This window comes from Mirounga leonina, unplaced genomic scaffold (assembly GCF_011800145.1).
Source record: "Mirounga leonina isolate KUSES-001 unplaced genomic scaffold, KU_Mleo_1.0 Mir_94, whole genome shotgun sequence".
Classification (NCBI taxonomy): Eukaryota; Metazoa; Chordata; class Mammalia; order Carnivora; family Phocidae; genus Mirounga; species Mirounga leonina.
Window position 1 is genome coordinate 47,172,810 of NW_023270855.1, and position 18,414 is coordinate 47,191,223.

Consider the following 18,414-nt stretch of genomic DNA (forward strand, 5'->3'; position numbering starts at 1 on the left):
ATTATTTGAACATTTCAAAAACACTACTTTAGCAAGTTTTTGGAGGTCTTTTTTTTTTAAAGATTTTTTATTTATTTATTTGACAGAGAGAGACATAGCGAGAGTAGGAACACAAGCAGGGGGAGTGGGAGAGGGAGAAGCAGGCTTCCCGCTGAGCAGGGAGCCCGATGTGGGACTCGATCCCAGGACCCTGGGATCATGACCTGAGCCGAAGGCAGACGCTTAACGACTGAGCCACCCAGGAGCCCTGGAGGTCTTTAAAAAAAAAAAAAAAAAAAAAAGGCAAGAAGAATAGTTTTATGACTACAAACCAAAAACAGACAAAATTGCTTTTACCGTTTCCCAACCGTATTACCTGGTCTGTCTTCTGAAAATTAAAGAGATCGATAGCAATGTTCCCGTAGCTACTAGGAAAAAAAGCATGGGCCACAGTGGGGAAAGTGGAATCAAAAGAGAGACAGAGTGATCCTTTATTTTCTTTGTGTGTATGTGTGTGTGTGTTAAGATGGTGTGCACTGTGTTGTTTTTATGTATGATAATTCATTACCCCTGTACTTAGCTGAAGGTCAGCATAATACAGGAGATAATTAAAGCTTAAAAGAAAATAAGCTGCCTGGACATGTGTGTGCCGCAGATCGGAGGAGAGAACTGTCAGCAGGCGAGAAGGTTGGGACAGGGCACGGGTTCAGGAGAGGACAGAAACGGGACACATGGCCAAAGACAAACACCAGGCGGGAGGAGCCCAGGAGTTAAGGAGCCATGAGGGCGGGAGAGCATGGTCCAGAATCAGAAGGATCCAGCCTGGAATCCCAGCTGTACCATTGGGGGCGAAGGGGCCATGTGTGTCTCCTCACTGTCTGACCTCAGGGTCTTCCTCGTGTGTCACTTGAGGATTATGTTAGCAACTGCATCTCTGTTAGCTAGTACTGAATAACAAATGACCCCAGTACGAAGTGGCTTAAAACCTCTATTATTGAGTCACAGTTCTGTGGGCAGGAAATTGGATGGGGCAAAGTGGGGCTGGCTCTGAGCCCTAAGGGCTTCTCAGCTTGCATGCCTGGCACCTCACCCAGGGCGTCCCAGCCTGCTGGGGTTAGGCATATGGGGCTCAGGATTCTCTGTCGCCGGGAACCTTGTTCTCCTTCACAGAGGCCTGGGGCCACCACCTCTTTCTGAGTGGCCCTACAGCACTGTCACTAGATTCTGACGTGGTAGCTCCCTGCCCCCAGGTCTTCAAAGGTGGATGTTGCCAGGCTGCTGCTCTTTCTCTTTCATTTCTTCTCATTCCTTACGGCCGAATACTATTCCAGCCTGTGGTTGTACATTTCATTCATCTGTGCACCAGTTGATGGACATCTGGTGTTTGTACCTTGCACCTATTAATAGTCCTGCTGTGGACATTTACCTGTACAAGTCTCTGAGTGTAGGTGTTCAGTTTTCTTGGCGAGATTGATAGGAGTGGATTTGCTGAATTGGGTGGTAACAGCTAGGCCTTCTTGAAGCTTCAGCCTGGACCAGGCGGAGCATGGTTCCACTGCATTCTCTAAAGCAAATTGTAGCCGCCCCCCATCCCCCGAGTCAAGAGGAGAGGCTGACAAGGGCCTGACCGCCCTGCCCAGAGGGGTTCATCTGAGTCCTCAGGTAAAGCCCTCAGCATGCAACCTGACACGCAGTAGGTACTCAATAAATGTTGTTCTCTTTATTACTAAGAATAATACAAAACTGGGGCAGTAGGTAAAACACAGACTGTTAGGACTTAGATGGACATCCATCAGTAGGCCTGACAGCAAATCCCTGTTCAGGATTTTGGAGATTATGGGCACGCTTCAGATTAGCAGTATCCAAGTCAGAAGATGACAACTAGAGGCTACTAGAGGTCAGAATAACCCCAGCACTGGATGAGAAGAGGAGGCGGCGCCGCGTGTTCATTCTAGCAAATGTGGAACTTCAGGGATGAGTGTCAGAAGAAAAATCACCTGTTATCCTGCCTGTCAGTGATAACTACTGTAAATATTTTGGCTGCTTTCCTTCCAGTATTTTTTCTATGCATCAGGTGCATTAAGTAGACATACTTTTATAAAACCAAAATTAAGATCGTAATGTATATGGTTTATATACTACATTTGAACATTTAATACGAAATTGGGAGCATTCTGTGTTGTTCAATACTGATTTCAATGGTTAAGATTATCATCTGTCTTTCTATATCTAGATCCTTTTATTTATGTATTTTTGAAGCATAATGTCCAGCTTTGTGAATTTCTACATGTTGTGTACACCCATAAGACAAGACCACTACCCAAGTGGAATTATAGAATCCCGTGGTCCCCTCCTGTCCATAACCTTCCCGTTTACACGAATCGACTCCCTAATTTATTTATATACTTTCCTTTTCCTGAACACTTGGGTTGCTTCCAATCGTTTGCCCTTACAAATGATGCTGCTGTCTACTTCCCCGTATGTACACGTTTGTCTGCATCTGATTGCTTTCTTTGGATAAATTTCTAGAAGTTGGGAAATACTGGGGCAAAGGGTATGAACATACGGAAATGCTGTCAACGATCTTTCTTGGTACTCCTGGCTCCAGAGTGGCTTTGCCCTCCTTGGTGCACCTGCACTGCTTGGACAATACAGTTTACAGCAGTGTCTTACTGGGCTCCCAACCTGTTTCCAGTGCTTGGAAATTTCAGAACTAGATCCTCAGGAGCAGGCTTTGTGCCTCTTAATGTGCCTTTGTATCCCCCTACTTGAAGACACAGTAAAATTATTTTGAGTTCTCTTGTCTGTCTTTGGAGCCCTTCCTAAAAGCAGTGACGTTTCAGGGGCTGTTCAAAACCAATTGAAAATTTTTTCGCTTTTAGAATAAATAGGACTTGCTGCAGAGCCAAGCGGAACTCTGAAACCCATCTCTAGGTACATCTGAGATCATCAATAGGGTTGAATGAGTTAATATATGAGAGTGTTTTTAAAAAATTCCCACCAGATGTTAAATTCAGAGCAAACAAATTGGTCAAAGTGGGGTGGTGGTTTGCTCGCCTTCATTCTTCCTATTAGTCACCGAAGCCCTCACATACTTTAATGGGGTAAGTCCAGTCACTTTCTTGCCTTTGAATTGCCCAACTCCCAGGGGTGTAGGTGTCTAAGGGGTCACTTTCTGAATGAATGAGTCTGCCTGGTGGGTCCCTGCTGTTGCTCCTTGCCACCATGTGGTGTCGCTGTTGAAGACTGGTCCTAAGCAGTTGTGGGAGCTGGCCTGCTCACAGCTTCCTTCTGTGATGCCCTTGCCTATTGGGCTTGAGCCACTGCAATTCATTGAGGGAGAACGAGCCCACACCCTCACTGCCAAGCCTGCTGAGGATGCTCTGCACCCAGGCTCCTAAAACTACCTTCCTGCCACTTCCCATGGCAAGAGCCAAGTCATGGACTCAGAGCCTCTTACCTTTTGGGGGGCCACCTCACTAGGAGGTAAGACAGCCTTTTCAGGGACAAAATATCTTGTCCTTTCAGGATAGGGGGGTGGATGTTCTCTGGACCTAGCTAATTTAAAGGGCACGTTGCTGGGGAAGAACCATTACAAGAGGATTTACCTTGAGCCCCACCTTTGTATAACTGATAGGTGCCATTTCAAGTATCTCTTCCTTGAAGCAGAAGGTCTTGCCAGGTGAACTGCAGTTATCTATCCTGCATCTAAGAGAAGCTAACGTTTTCAAGACTCCCATTGAATGCCGATGTGATTTAATTTTTACCACTACATATATATATGTTAAATGTGGAATAACACTATATTCTAGTGCCCACACTCTCAGGGCACACATGTAGACACAGTCTTAGATATATATATATATATATCTGTGTCTATGTGCATCTTAATGTCTATACAGTATATTTAATATTTCATTCATTTGTTAAATATTTATGGAGCCCCACTTGTGCCACATCTATGGAGCTGAACTGCATACCTATGTCTGGGTATGTGTATACAGCTGGCCATGCAGAACTCAGTCATCTTAATGTTGCTTCTTAGTTTAAAAAGATCAGGTAAGTTGAGTGCTTTCCAAATCTTTCTTAAACGACCTGACCCATGCAAAACAAATTGCTTCTGTCTGTGATCCTTGATTAAAAAAATAAGATCTTGAACACTTGAGTTAGAAATTAAAAGAAAGGCAGGACCAGAATATGCTTGGGGGAGAGCTTGTTTATTTTGCTTATCTAAAGTGAGATAAAGAGTATCTCCAAATGGGCTGGTTTCCAACCTGGACCATGTACACAAAGCACCTCATTCTAGGAGAGTTAGTGAGTAAATTAAAGAGAAGTATTTTGCCCATGTTTATTTTCTCCTACAAGTGTGATGTAAAACTTTTCACATGTCCAGAAGGAAGCAGCCACAACCACGTGCAGAAACAGCCGTTTTTGCAAATAAAAATGCTTCCCAGAAGCATGACAAATGCAAGACTAACAGGTGTAGCACAGATCCAAGGCGCGCGTGTGGTTCTCATCAGCTGCCTCCCTCCTGTTTTAAATCTAGGTCTTCCTGTAACAACAAAAAAAGTTATTTCTCCCGAGGCTGCAGCTAATAATCCACTCAGCCTGCCTTCTCACCCCTTCTCATAACAGTATTCCTAACAGGGCTTCCGGAGGGAGCGGAGAGCAGTAGAAGAGGGCAGTAAGGTGGGGGTGGGGAAGGAGGCTCCTTAGGCTTGACATTTAACAATTCTGGGTTTGACCTAGAACTCTGGGTGACCTTGGGCCTCAATTCCCTCCTTTTGTGAAAGGTTTTGTTCAGATAATGAGGGTTTCAGTTTTCCAGAACCTCCACGCAAAGCAGGGTGGGTCTTTTAAACCAGTGGTTCTCAAGAGGGGACGTTCTGCCCGACAGGGGACATCTGGCAATGACTGGGCATTTTTGGTTGACCTGAATGGAGGGGAGAGTGCTACTGGCGTTTAGTGGGTAGAGACCCAGGATGCTGAATATCCTAAAATGCGCAAGACAGCCCCCGCGACAGTGATCCAGCCCCAAATGCCATTGGTGCCCAGGATGAGAAACCCTGGCGTTGACACAGGTTTGCAACCCTGGGGTCGGTGGGCTCACGGGGCTGGCTTTGGGGCTTTCCCCAAAGCTGGCGTGACGGCTCCCCCGAGAGGCGCTTTGCGGTCTCATGTTTTCGTGATCCCAGCACGCCAAGCGCTGCAGACCCCCGCCCTGCACCCCCTCCTTCTGGAAGGGTGGAGCGGCCCCTCGCGCCCCTGAGATGACCCTTCCGCGCACATTATCACAACATGGACTTGTCTCCCTCGCCCCCAGGAACGGCGATCAAGGGGCTGAGGACCCCCGGCTCGGAAAACTTGGCAGCTTCTCCCGCGACTCCCATCACCTCCGTCGGTACGGGGAAGGCTTTTCTCCCCAATGAGGAGACCTTCCGCCGCCCCCCCACCCTGAGGCGGCCGCCTGGAGCGCCCAGGTTCAAGGACTCGGCGCGCACCGCGCGTTTCCGTCGGAAACCTCAGTTCCCCACGGCCCAGCCGGGGGCGGGGCCCCCGGCGGCGGCCGTTGCCCCGCCCAACCGCCTCCCAACGGCTCCCTCCGCCGGGGGTGGGCGGTGGACCTGTGCGCATGCGCGCGCATGCGTGAGGGTGCGGGGCGGGGCTCGCGCGCGGCCCCGCCCAGGCCCGGCGTCTCCACCCGCCCCATCTCCCAACCTCCTCAGCGTGGCGCCGACGCTGCGTGCGGCGCGGGTTACCCAGAGTGCTCCGCGCGGGGGCAGCTCACTGGAGTTTGGTTCTCGAGGCGGCGGCAGCAGCGGCGGCGGCTCCGGTGGCTCCTCCTCCTCCTCTGGTGGCGGTGGCGCCCCGGGCCCGAGCCCCGGCTCCCCTCTCCGCCACCCCGCGCGCCCCCTCCTCCCCCGGCGCCGCGGGGAACATGAGGCTCCGCTCCCGGAGGCCGGCGAGTGAGTGACCCCCGTCCCCCGCCTCAGCCCGCCCGCCCGCTGGCCCGGCCGCTCCCCCCCGCCTCGCCCAGGCAATGACAGCGGCTCCGGCGTCTCCGCAGCAGATCAGGGACCGGCTGCTGCAGGCCATCGACCCCCAGAGCAACGTAAGTACCCGCTGCGCGGGCCGGGACGGAGGCCGCGTGGGCCCGGGACCCTCCCCCTCCCTAATGCCCCTCGCCCGCCGGGCTCCAGGGAACCCGCCCGACGCCCACCGACCCCCGAGGGCCGCTGCCATCCCGGTCTCTCGCCCCACGGGCCCGAGCCGGGGGCAGGTCGGGCAGTCTGGCGGCGCTCGGTACGTGAGGCCGAGGCTTCCGTGCGGCCTGGGCGGAGGGAGCAGACGGGAGCTGAGGCCAGAGCTTTCCCTTCTTTCTCGCTCCAGCTCTACGACCCTTGCTGCTTCTGACGGAGCTCACCCGCCTTGCCCTTCCCCGGGGACTCGCGACCCCCGGGAAGTCCTCCCGGCGTGGGGGGAGGGGAGGGAGAAAGGCTGTGGAGCAACTGGTGTCCGGGGTATGACTCGGGAGCCTGTGCCGCCTGTGTCTCGGCCTTCTGGGTGATCAGGGAAGTCTTCCTTCCCTCTTCTCCCGGCTGGAAGCACCTTCCTGGCTTCAGAGGGAACCCCCCTGGTTACTTTGTCCTTAGCCGGGTGCCCAGGGCGCGTGGAGAGTCCCCCCTTGGTTCTGGGAGTGGACATGCCTTTGCCGGATCCCTCCTGGGATCGCTGCTGACGGTAGATGATTTTGGGGAGGAAGGGATCCTTCCTGTTACCTTTTTGGGCCTAAATGCTCATTGCGTCTCTGATCAACCCAGAGCCCCGCTTTTTGGTGTGAATTAGAGGTGATTATTTTGTCTCCTGTTCCTTCAAGAGCCCTCCTTCGGCTCTCCCTTCTCCTACCTGAGCGTCCCAGCTTGGTGGTTTGTCACCTAGACGGTCAGGGTTAACCCCAGGTTGTTGCTTTCTCAGATGGCCCTCCACCTAGGCTACTGTTTGCAGAGGGATCTCCTCTGCCCCCCTTCGTGTGTGTAGGGGAAGACTCATGGTGTTCTCATATTTTCTCCAAGGGATTGTTGGCAGTAGGGGTCATTTTCCCCTGTGGCAGGAGCAGGTTGAGCAATAGGAAGATGTTGTGGCATCCAGGTATGAAGTGAGCCCCTGCATTTGCTGGGAGACCAGGAAGTGGCCATTGAGATCACTTTTTAATATGCTGGGATCGAAGAAAAAAATTGTCTTGGGCCAGGTAACTCAGCTATCTCTCACTGTAGCGTTTTTGTTTTCCCTTATGTGAGTTTGACTAATTACTCTTAGCACTATGCTTTAAGTTTGGTATTTTTGGAGTAACTCACATTGGCTTGTACAATTTTGGTAGAAATTGAGGAGTTATGGTCTTTGTAAGACTCTGATTTTTGTATCACAAGTAATCCTGTTATCCTTCGTCTTCAGGCCCCATTAAGATTAACTTAGTGGTAACTGTTTTTAACAAACGTATACGTTTTTGTTTTGACTTTGGGGATGGAGTAGACACAAGCTATATAAAACCTTTCCGAATTTTTTGCAGTAATTGGTGCTGCCGCGGTTCCCAAGATTGAAATATTAGAGGATAAAACAAGTGACATGAGAAATGTAACCTGGGTGACTTTTCCATCTTTTGTCCAGAGTATAACTTCTTGAATTCCACGTGCTTGTTTGCCTTCGGGAGAATCTGAGAGGTTGCTGAGATATTAGCACTGATCCTTAATGCCACCTAGGAGAGCTTTGGGATCAGGAGTCGCTTTGACAGGCGGTCACGATGTTGTAGATTAGGTGGAGCAGTAACCTCAGGGGTTCCAGTGTTGTGTAAGGCTGTAATCTAAAGGGTTCCTAGGGGGAGAGGAAGGAGAGGAGGAAGGGGGGTTAGCCAGAAGAGGGAGAAGGAAACAAATCTCAGGTTTTTGTATTTTAGTGTGTGCACATATGTTACATTCATAGAAGCCCATGGTTGTTTTCATGGCATGGGGTTCACATTTCATATGGTTTGTTTTGGGGGACTCCATCACTAATGGGTGTGCATAGTGTTCTAATATAAGTGTGGTGGATGGAATTGGGAAACTGTCTGAATATGAGCGATGAAGAAAGTGCCTCCTTTAAATGCCGCTGTTGCCAGTAACCATCCGTGAGCATTGTTAAGAACCTTTTGACAGGAGTGTGGCAAGCCCCATATAGGAACTGGAGCCATGGCAGAACAGGTTACTGGCAGAGGTGGTGCGACCATAGTTCTGCAGTTTATCTGGATTGACCTGGGCTCAGGCGAGAGTGAAGTAGCTCCAAGAAGGCATTGGTGGCGCACAGCTGCTTTTCTCTACCTTGCCCAATTGTGAACTCCACTTTGGGATAGTTAGTTGACACATATTTAAGATGCTCATGGAAAAAAAAAATGGGGACAGTGTTGAAGAGCCAACACTAAAATTAAACCTCTTCTGAGAAAAGCGACAGAGAATTGTGTCATGTAATGCTTACCTTTATGGGCATGCAATTATGGTTAACAAACTTAGCTTTTGCTTGAAAAATCAATGTCAGGCAGCTGACCTAATATCCACAAGTATCTGAGAAGTTAGCGAAGTAACAAAGTAACTGATCATCTCCTTGACAAAGGAGTTCTTGAGAGGAAAGTTGTCTCTATGTTCTCAATTGGAGCCTCTAGAGTATTTGAATTTTTATAACAGCAGGCCTCTGAGTTAATAATTTCTGCCAACTCAGTAATAAAGTAAATCTTCTACACTCCTTTTCAAAAAGCAGCTAACAGTTTTTTCAGAACAATCTAAGCCTTACCCTCCTTGTGGCTATGTCAGCCAGGGTGTTGAAAATCTGTGAAGTGCAGTTTGTGCGTTTGTCCCAGCTTAATCTTGGTGGATAGAGTTGAGGGCTGTGTCTTCCTTCTGCCCAGAAATTGGAGTCCGTCCACCCAAGCACAGTCTCCTCAGCAGATGATTAGGTTCTTGTCTGTATTGGACACTCATTATTTCATGGAAGTTCAGGCTTTGTTTTCCTGACCAAAATGTGGGCTTCATGAGCATGGTTTGTTTCTTTTTCTCTAGAGCAGAAGGGTTGGATGCTTTAGAGTGCTAAGTGCTGGTTAAACTGACTGAACCCTAGAATCCTTCTTGGGCCTATGAAGCCCGTGACTTTTATATGTGCTGAAGTTCAGTCTTGGAGTATTTTAATTCAGAACTCTCTAGAACCGTGAAGGACACGGATGTTAGTCCGGCATCTGAGGATAGGTCTGACAGACGGTGGAGTGGGTACTGCATCCCCATAACAAGTTGAATAATGGCACAAGGCAGGCCTTGCTCAAAGCAGGTGAGCATCTCTGCAATCAGACCAGAGAGAGGCCAGAGAAGGCACTGAGGGGAAAAAGGGACTTGAACTTGCCAAAGATGTCTGTATAAAGGCCTCCCAGTGGTCAGGCTCTCCAGCAGGAAACTTCAGAAACTACTTTGTTTCTCACAGTTATGCAGACATCAGGCACAAATGGGAGGTGGTCAGAGGCCAAGGGGCCTCTACAGAGAGACACACAAGGAATGATAATTTTCCCACCTGGGAATTTGAAGATTCAGATGTTGCCTAGCTTCTCTGGGCTGCAGGGTCCTTGTCTGCAAAGTGGGACTGGGAACTGGTATGTGCACCCATAAAGCTCCTTCCAGATCCAGGGTTCAGATTCTAACATGAATTGTTTTAAAAGTTTTTTCTTTTAATGCAAGGTGTATTCTGTGAACTTCTTAAAATAACAAAATTCTAACGGAACTTGACACAGAGGTATATACTTTACGTGATTTTGCAGCACATCAACAGGGTCTCCTGCTTCCCCCCAGCAGCCCTGTAAGGGAGGTGGAGTGAGCAGCCGGTCTCCCCTTCCTGCAGGTGCAGAAGCCAACAGCATGATGACAGTCGGTGCTGTTTAGTGGGTGCCTCCTGTGGCCAGGAGAGGACAAGATGCTTTTGTTTCTGCTGACTTCATTTGAGGTGACTGCCCTAAAGTTAGGGACTTACCCAAAGTTTAACTGACTGTTTCTAACTCTTAATGTCACTACACTGCCCTCAAAGGTGGAGAGATGGCTTCAGAAGAGGCCCGAGAGGCAGTGTTCTTGAGCTGGTAAGAAAAGATGCGGGGAGCCTTTTCTGTCCCACATAAGTTTATATGAGATTACAAATTGGTTTAGATTTACCTGTGATAGATCTAACAGGTTGATGATATTAGCCTGTCCTGGAAACATCTTAAGGTTTCTGGCAGGGACAGAATCCTGGGCCAGACCATACCGTGGTGTGGCAACTGCCAACTGATAATGGAACTTTTCATAAGTCTTGTATGCCAGTTTTGTTTTTTGCTTCAAGATTATAGCACTTATGATGTTAACTTGAAATACTGTTGATCCTGCCGAAAGGAGGATTGTTAAAAATTATAAAAAGGAAGGCTGTAGGTTCTAATTCTCTCCAACATGTTAGAGCATATAAAATCTAAACGTGTGTTGAGGCGCCTGGGTGGCTCAGTCGGTTAAGCGACTGCCTTCGGCTCAGGTCATGATCCTGGAGTCCCGGGATCGAGTCCCGCACCGGGCTCCCTGCTCGGCAGGGAGTCTGCTTCTCCCTCTGACCCTCCTCCCTCTCATGCTCTCTCTCTCTCATTCTCTCTCTCAAATAAATAAATAAAATCTTAAAAAAAAAAAAAATCTAAACGTGTGTATGTTCTCTGATCACTGGTTGCCCAAATGCAATGACGTTCCTGTCTTTGCTCTTTATATGTGGCCAGGATGTCTGAAAAGAGCAGTGTGGCATTTTATGACTTTGGGACAGGCAGGTAACAAGTGTCACTTGTGAAGCAGGTGTAAGTCCTTGTTCTGACTCAACTCTCTTCCTCAGAAGAAGGTGGATTTTACATTCTGTCTTCGCAGAGGTCTCCTGGTGGTCCTCAGAAGTGGCTTTAGTTGTAATCAGAGAATGTTGTCCTGGCTGGAAGTCACAGAGGCCTGGAGGACTGTTTAAGGTCAGCTTGTGGGAAGGGGCCTTTGTCTTTTTTTTTAAGATTTTATTTCTTTATTTGAGAGAGAGAATGAGAGAGAGAGAGAGCATGAGAGGGGGGAGGGTCAGAGGGAGAAGCAGACTCCCCGCCGAGCAGGGAGCCCGACGTGGGACTCGATCCCAGGACTCCAGGATCATGACCCGAGCCGAAGGCAGTCGCTCAAACCAACTGAGCTACCCAGGCGCCCAAGGGGCCTTTGTCTTGATACAGATGTGAAAAGGCTCCATGGTCACCTGGGCTCAAGATGTTGCTGTGAGTGGCAGGACATGCACCTCAAGGGTGCCAGCCTTGGGGTTAGGTGAAGGAGCGGTGCCTCAGTTTTGGTGTCTGTTTAAGCATCTTCTCAGAGCTCCAGTTGAACCAGAACCAGAACTCAGTCCGATTCCTAGGTGACTGCAGTTCTCTGGGCAGGTCTCTGCCTAGCCCCCACCCTAAATCGCCTTCTGGAAGCTGGGGGCTTTGTCTCTGTCAGTAGAAGTTGTGCCTTTTTCTCCCCCCTTGTGCTGTCCTTAGTCTATCTGGTCCCTTTGGGACCCCTCAGCTGGTTGTTGGAATGGGGGACTGAGTTTGTGGTCTGGCGAGTGACTGCATAGGCAGTGCATTTTTAGCCTGGCCTTTCTAGTGCCCACACTCCTCCTGTTCACTCTCAGGGCACACATGTGGAACTGAGCAAGTATTGACGTGGGGATTCCATGAACTAGAGGGTATTTCCTGCATAAGGAAGACATACCAATATTCTGCATGTGCAGGTTAATAGTGGTCTCTGAATTCCAGGTCTGGGGAGGCCATACACTAACATCTCAGTCACCAACTGATACACACTGTTTATGGAGAAATCTGGTAAAACTAAAAAAGGTGGCTCAGCAGTTGAATAAACATTTCTAGCAATTGCTTATGGTTTTGGCTGTGGGGGGTTCAGACCTGGAGGTGCCCAGCCCCTGCCCTCGAGGGACCTGGAACAGGAAGAGAATGTGCACATGGGCAGTCTGGGGTGGGGTAGAGCTTGGGGGTGGGCAGGGGTGGTCTTACAGGGCTACAGCTCTTAGGTCTAAATGGAACAGTTCTTTGCTTGTCTTATTCAGAGGTAGTTCAGAATTTTGAGGAGCATGAAATGACTTCTAGAACACTTCATAATTTGAGTTTTCAGAATGATAAGTTTTAGAGTCAGATGCAGGAAGTCTGTTCTTGGTTCGTCTCTGACCCGAGGGAAACAATTTGGAGGGATGGCTGGCAAATCCTTGAATAGTTTGCCTTCTCAGCAGTGGGATGGGAAGAGGGCAAGTGTCAGGCTCTGTGAAGGGCCTGGGGTCTGCTTTCAAGTAGTTGAAGAGCTTTTTCACCCTGGGGTTAGGTTTGCTCTGTGTGGCTTTCTGAGGCAAACCTAGAAGGGGAAGGAGGTCCTGGGAGGTAGGCCCTGCTGCACTTGGGGGAGCTCTTGATTATTGTCAGAGCTGGCTTGAGACAGTCCAGAACCACTGTGCCAAGTGGATGTGCAGACATGCCTGGGCCTTCCATCTGGACCCCCAGACTCCTGCCCATGAGTTCCTGGAGGTTCTGTGATTGTGTGAGGAGTCCACTAAAAAAGGAGAAGGGTCACATCAGGTGATGTGCCACTGCCAGGCAGGTGGGGCTGAAAAGCCTTTGAATGCTCCTGGGACTGCAGTGAGGGTTCCTGTCTCTATCCACTGGAGGCTGTAAAATGGACAGCCGCAGCCTACAGAGCACCTACTATGTGCCAGGTACAGTGTGGAACACTTTGCATACTGGTTTGTTCTCTGAATTAGTCCTAGAGGTAGATGCTCCGTCTTCATTTTAGGGGAGAGTAGAGATTAATGACCTCTCTAGTGTTGCAGAGGACACTATGGGCCTATACCCGATGCTGGTAGGCTCAAAAGTAGTGGGCTTAATGACAGTCTCCTGCCTCCCACATAAGCAGCGCCCAGCAGGGAATTTGGACTCCACTGTGTCTTTGGAGGTTTAACCTCATAAATACAAAGTGTTTTTAAATGTTAAGTTTCGTGTTTCCATTTCCTTCGAAGTTCCCACAACCTTTCTCCCTTTAGAATCTTCTAGCCTTGGCTCCTAACCTTTTTGCCTGTCAGGGATCCATTTCTTTTCTTTTTTTTTTTAAAGATTTTATTTATTTATTTGAGAGAGAGAGAATGAGAGAGAGCAAGCACATGAGAGGGGGGAGGGTCAGAGGGAGAAGCAGACTCCCTGCCGAGCAGGGAGCCCGATAGGGGACTCCATCCAGGGACTCCAGGATCATGACCTGAGCCGAAGGCAGTCGCTTAACCAACTGAGCCACCCAGGCGCCCTCAGGGATCCATTTCTATGATCAGAAATACTCAGAGCTTCCACATAATGACAGTGTACTTTTCTTAGCTGGTTTTTTTGCGAAAATTCAAGGAAAGAAGCTACTCCTAATCTAGTCATGCTTTGAAATGAAGTTGTGTCTTATCATCAAAACAGCCCCCACTTAAATCTGCAAGCTAACCGTCCTTGTTTGTGTGTGACACCTAGGATGGGACCCTCTGCAACTCACATTTGTGGCCTACTGTCATCCCTACTGCTCTCCTTTTCCAGAAACCTTTCCTGCTTTCATCCCAGACAGTTGCCCTCAGGCACTCTACATAACTTAAAAACCCTACATTCCTGCTGATAACAGGTCTTGTTGATTACATTTTCCTTGGGATTGCAAGCTCCTTGGTAGTGAAGCATGAGTTAATCCCCATGTTTCTAGGACTTACATAGCAAGCCGGTGCTCAGAAGCTTGTTGATCTTCCCGTGAAAAGGGCTGATCTCGGGAGTTGGCTGTCAGCACTTATCGAGCAGGTACTAGGGGCTGGTACTTTTCAGTGCTTCTCACAAATTCAAAACATTTAGTATGTACAGCAACACAGGGAAGGAGGTACTGGTGCATAAACTGAGGTTTAGTAGACACACAGCTAGAAGGGATCACACTGGGATTGGGAATCCTCCTCTTCTCACCCCCCACCAGGCCTCACCCACCTGCTGCCACCTCCCATGTCACCTCAGAGAGCATAGTAGGTACAAGGTAGGCATTACACCCTCTTGCCCGAGTCTGGATCCTCATGCTGGATTTGTCTGTGGTATGTTTTTATGCTAGGCTGGGAGGAAAGTTGTACCTGAAATGCTTTGTGCTTTCTCTTGAACTGGCTGAGGGAAAGGTGTGAGGTGTTTTTTTCCTGTCTCTTGGCTGGCATTTTTCACCCCTGACAGAGAAAAGTTGACTCTTAATCTTAGGTCCCTGACTGTCTGTGGACCCTGGAGATACCGTTCAAGTGCTGCCTTGGGACTCTCTGGTCCCATGACAAACCAGACCCTTCCTGGACACCCCTCTCCCCTGGGTTTCATCAGGGCCAGAAAGTGGGTGATGCTTCTTCCAGGCTAAATCCTGTGGTGGGTCAGCTCATGACTGCTGTGGAGATGCCAGTCACCTGCCCACGGTGTGCAGAGTGATTTCATAGGTGGCTGGCTGTGGCCGGCCTTGACTCTGTGGTGGGCGTGGTGGTGGTGGTTCTGTGGTCCTCTCACGGAAGACTCATGTATATGTGACTACGGCTCACACTGAGAGCTCAGCAGGCGGCCTGGCAGCCCTCTTCCAGGCACTGGGAGCCCCATTGCCCTGCCCATACTTGTACCTTCGGCTCCATCCCCTACCCACACCTCTGGCCACACTTGGTTCTGGGTAGCCACCTGATCCACCAAGCTGGCCACAGCTCTCCTTGCACACCTGGGGGCTGGGTTCTTCTTGTCCTCCTCCCCCCCAGTTCTGTTAGCTCTCTTGACCCCTCTTGCCATCAGGTCCCTGGCTCAGCTCAGGTTGGAGAATGGGGCCGTGGCCACGTTCTCTTTCCCCAGGTGATTGCGAAGGTAGCTAACTGCCCTCCTCTTTTTAAGGCCAGCCCTTCTGGAATCCACTTCAGGTAGACGCTTTCCAACTTTATCTACCCCGTGCATCTTGCAGGTGTGCCAGGCAAACAGTTGGCAAGCTGACTTTTTAGTCTTGTCTGTGGATGAGCGACACCGATGTGTAGGGTATACAGTAGGAACAGTGTACCCTTTTCGCTAATTGTTTCACATTATTTCCTTCAGGTGTTCAGTTAGATGCCAGCAGAGCACTTGTCTTCTACTTCTACTAATTCTTTTGGCCAGCCAACCCTAGAGGGAGGGTCGTATTGTGCTTATGACAGGAACGTAAATGCAAAAGGGCTGATTGGCTTGTGCCACTCAGAGGCTCAGAGGTGAGTCTGTTCTCAGGTGAGGACCTGGCTTTGCTCCATCTCTTTTGTAGTGCTCCCTTCACACAGTGGGGTGTCTTCCTCCCAGCTCCCCCAGTTGGGGATTCGCCTTCTTTGACCATCATCCAGGGGAAGGAAGAGAAAGTGATGCTTTTCCAGAAGTTTCAGCAGACATTTCCTGGTGCCTTCTCTGGCCTTTGATGGAATTAGTGTTGATTGGTGCACCCCTAAATCTGGGCATGGTGTAGTTCTACCCATACCGGCCCAGAATAGAGGGGGTTCCTCCAGGAAACATCAGGGTCCTGTTGGTGGGAGGGGGTAATGGGGTGGGGGGCAATCTGACAATGCCCCTGAATGCATGCCAGTTTAATCATCTCTTTGATAATACCATCAAATAGTTGGGCATGATGCTGGCCTGGGAGATTTGGGTCCAGATACAAAAATGGGTGTTACTAAAATGTAAGGTCTGGAGTAAGCAATGGAATGATTTGGATGTTATGAGGTCACAGCACGGGGTTCTGAGTACGCACTCCTGGTTGTACCCGCAGACCCTGATTTGCCTGTAGTCACACTTGGGTACTTTGCTGTTACCTTGTGTTAGCGCCAGTGCTGGGGTGCAGCTTCTGATCCCATCCTGGGCTGAGGAGCACTTTGGGAGTCTTGGAGAGCCTGCCAACAAGTGCTGCTTGTTCCCCAGTCCCCGTCATCTCTCCTGGTGCTGCACCCAGCCCAGGCAGGGGCACATGGTGCAGTCCAGACGCCCAGATTCACACAGCCCTCCTGTAGCTCGGAAGCAGCCCCGATGAACAGGCGAGAGTTGAGTTCTCCACACTTCTGTCCTCTTGGCTCAGAGGAATGGATGGGCACTGGATGGTCTGTTCAGAGCTGATTGTCCTGCCCATTTCCTCTGCCCTTGGTTAACCTGGGTAACCGGAAACTGCTACCTGCACTTCCGGGCCTGGCTTCTTCCCCTTAGGTTAACTGAGAAGGGTAGGGTCAGATGATCTTTCACGGCCTTCTCCATTTTTCCTTCCCTTTGTTTGGGGGGGGGGGGGAACCACCCCCAACCACCAACCTGAAGTTGGTGATGTCTGCTCCCCACACCCCCACCTTGCTGGATGCTGGTAGCCTAGCAGTGACAGAAGTGGGCCACATGTTAGGTTTTTGGTATGACCATGGGAGGAAAGGTTTGTGAATGGATATTTCACTTTCACTTCTATTTTAGAGGAGCTTCTCAAGCATTTACAATTCTCAGTTTGAAGGTTGGTGACAAGGCAGTGCTGCCACTGAATGCAGGAACTTAACTTCTCACCAAAGGGCAGAAACATCACCCTCCCAGGTGTTATGTGAGCTTGTCCTTCCTTTGCTTGTAACCTCCCTCACCGCATCACTGAGTCAGAGTGGTGTTTGTGAGCCCATGTGTGTCTCTGTCTTATGGACAGACTTCTTCCACGTGGTGGGAAATGCAGCAGCTCAAGTTTGACCTCTTGACAGGTAGGCCATTGAAGAAGAGGGGATTTGCTCTCTTGCTTCCAGTTTGAAAACTGGAGAATCACTCTGGCTTGGTTTGAGGGTGAAGGGGGCCTTGTAAGAAAATGGCAGTGTCCACAGGAAGTCAGGGAGGAGCATGTAGAAGCAGGGTCTGTGGTTCAGACAAAAACAATAGGTGCCCCCCAGCCTGCTATCATTCTCCCATGTGGCAGGACAGAAATGGTAAGGACACTGGTCGGGGGTGGGACTGACTTAGGGTTTCTGGTGAACCTGCCTGTCAGCTCCACTTAGAGGGGAGTGGGCACCTGTTTGTCGCCCTGGGGATGACACTCTTGTTAGGATTACAGTGAACATGGTTTTCTATCTGTTGGGAGGTGGGCTCCCCCAAATTGGGAAATAGGAAGTGCCATCATCTGCTTTGTGAGATGAGCTGACCCTGGGCCCAAGAATGTACTTTTGTTTGTCACTCCAGGCTGTCTTCCTGGGTCATCGTGCTGTCTGCAGTTCCCCACTATAGGGTTAGTGCTAAGTGCACCTCTGCAGGGGTGAGCGAGGCCTGAGGCCTAACACTGATCGGTTCCCATCGTCCACCGTTCCCCTTGCACCTTGCTGTGTTGGCCATTCCATTCTCTCCAAACTCTATGCCCATGGGGCCTCCTTATCCCTGAGTGTTTTGGCTTTGCCTAGCACTACCAAGGCCCTGTCTGCCTTTCAGGCTTTTCCCAGATACTCTTAGAGCCATGGCTTCCAGCAGCACCTGAACCCTCTCTCTCCAGCTGACTGTTGTCCTGGATGTGCAAGCAGCCCATTCTAGAGTGGAGGCACCTTCTTTCCTCCTGCCCTTGGTATGCTACTCTGTGGTGGTTGGTGGTGCCACCACTCTGCAGGCAACCTCAGAGTTGTCCTGGGGTCCCCCTCCTGTGGCAGCCCCCTTCCTGCAAAATGGGATCTCCAGGGAGGTCTAGTGCAGCTGCTGAGCAGCTGGTCGGCCTCCTGCTCTCCTCTCCACACCAGCTGAAGAGTGGATGTCCCAAAACACAGACATTTCATCCCCTCTGTTGGGGCTGTGTGGCTGGCTGGGTAAAGTCTGAGTTCTTGAGGTAGCATATAGTGGAGAAGACAGTCTTTCTCTGGGTGGAAAACTTGGGCTTTGTCATTAGACAGGACTAAACTGGAATCTTTTTTTTTTTCTGCAGCCTTGGATGAGGTCAGGTTTTCAGCCTTCATTTTCTCAGGAGGATGTACATACGCTGCTTCGGAAGGCTCTTGAGAATGGAATGTGGCCCCAATCCTGAAGTGCCCTGGGTATCGACATACATGGCAGCTAACAGTTCACAGGCCCCGTAGTGGGCAGCCCCTCTAGCTGCCAGTTCCTGTCCTTACCCTCTGGTCCATGCCTATTGGATGATTAGTGACTGGGAACTAGCCAGCCACAGGGCTGCATCTTCCTGGCCAGTGGTTTGAGGATAGGCCTATGACCCAGTCAGAGCCTGTGAAAGTTTTAGCACTTTGCTGGTGTGGTTGGGGTGGAGACATGAATGGGAGAGGATATGAGCAGGTTGCTGCTAGGGTCTCCTGCCTGGGGACAACCTGCCCAGGAGTGAGACCAGCCCAGGG

At 50.0% G+C, this 18,414-nt stretch overlaps 1 protein-coding gene across 1 annotated transcript in view; it reads left to right on the plus strand.

The window, feature by feature from the left end:
* Positions 1 to 5,716: 5,716 nt before the first annotated feature.
* The window catches only part of MED26 (mediator complex subunit 26), a 53,567-nt gene continuing 40,869 nt past the window's right edge, over positions 5,717 to 18,414 (plus strand). Inside the window, exon 1 of the mRNA XM_034998661.1 lies at positions 5,717 to 6,091. Coding sequence (XP_034854552.1) covers positions 6,020 to 6,091 — 72 coding nt within the window. The 5' untranslated portion in view covers positions 5,717 to 6,019. The remainder of the gene's footprint in view (positions 6,092 to 18,414) is intronic.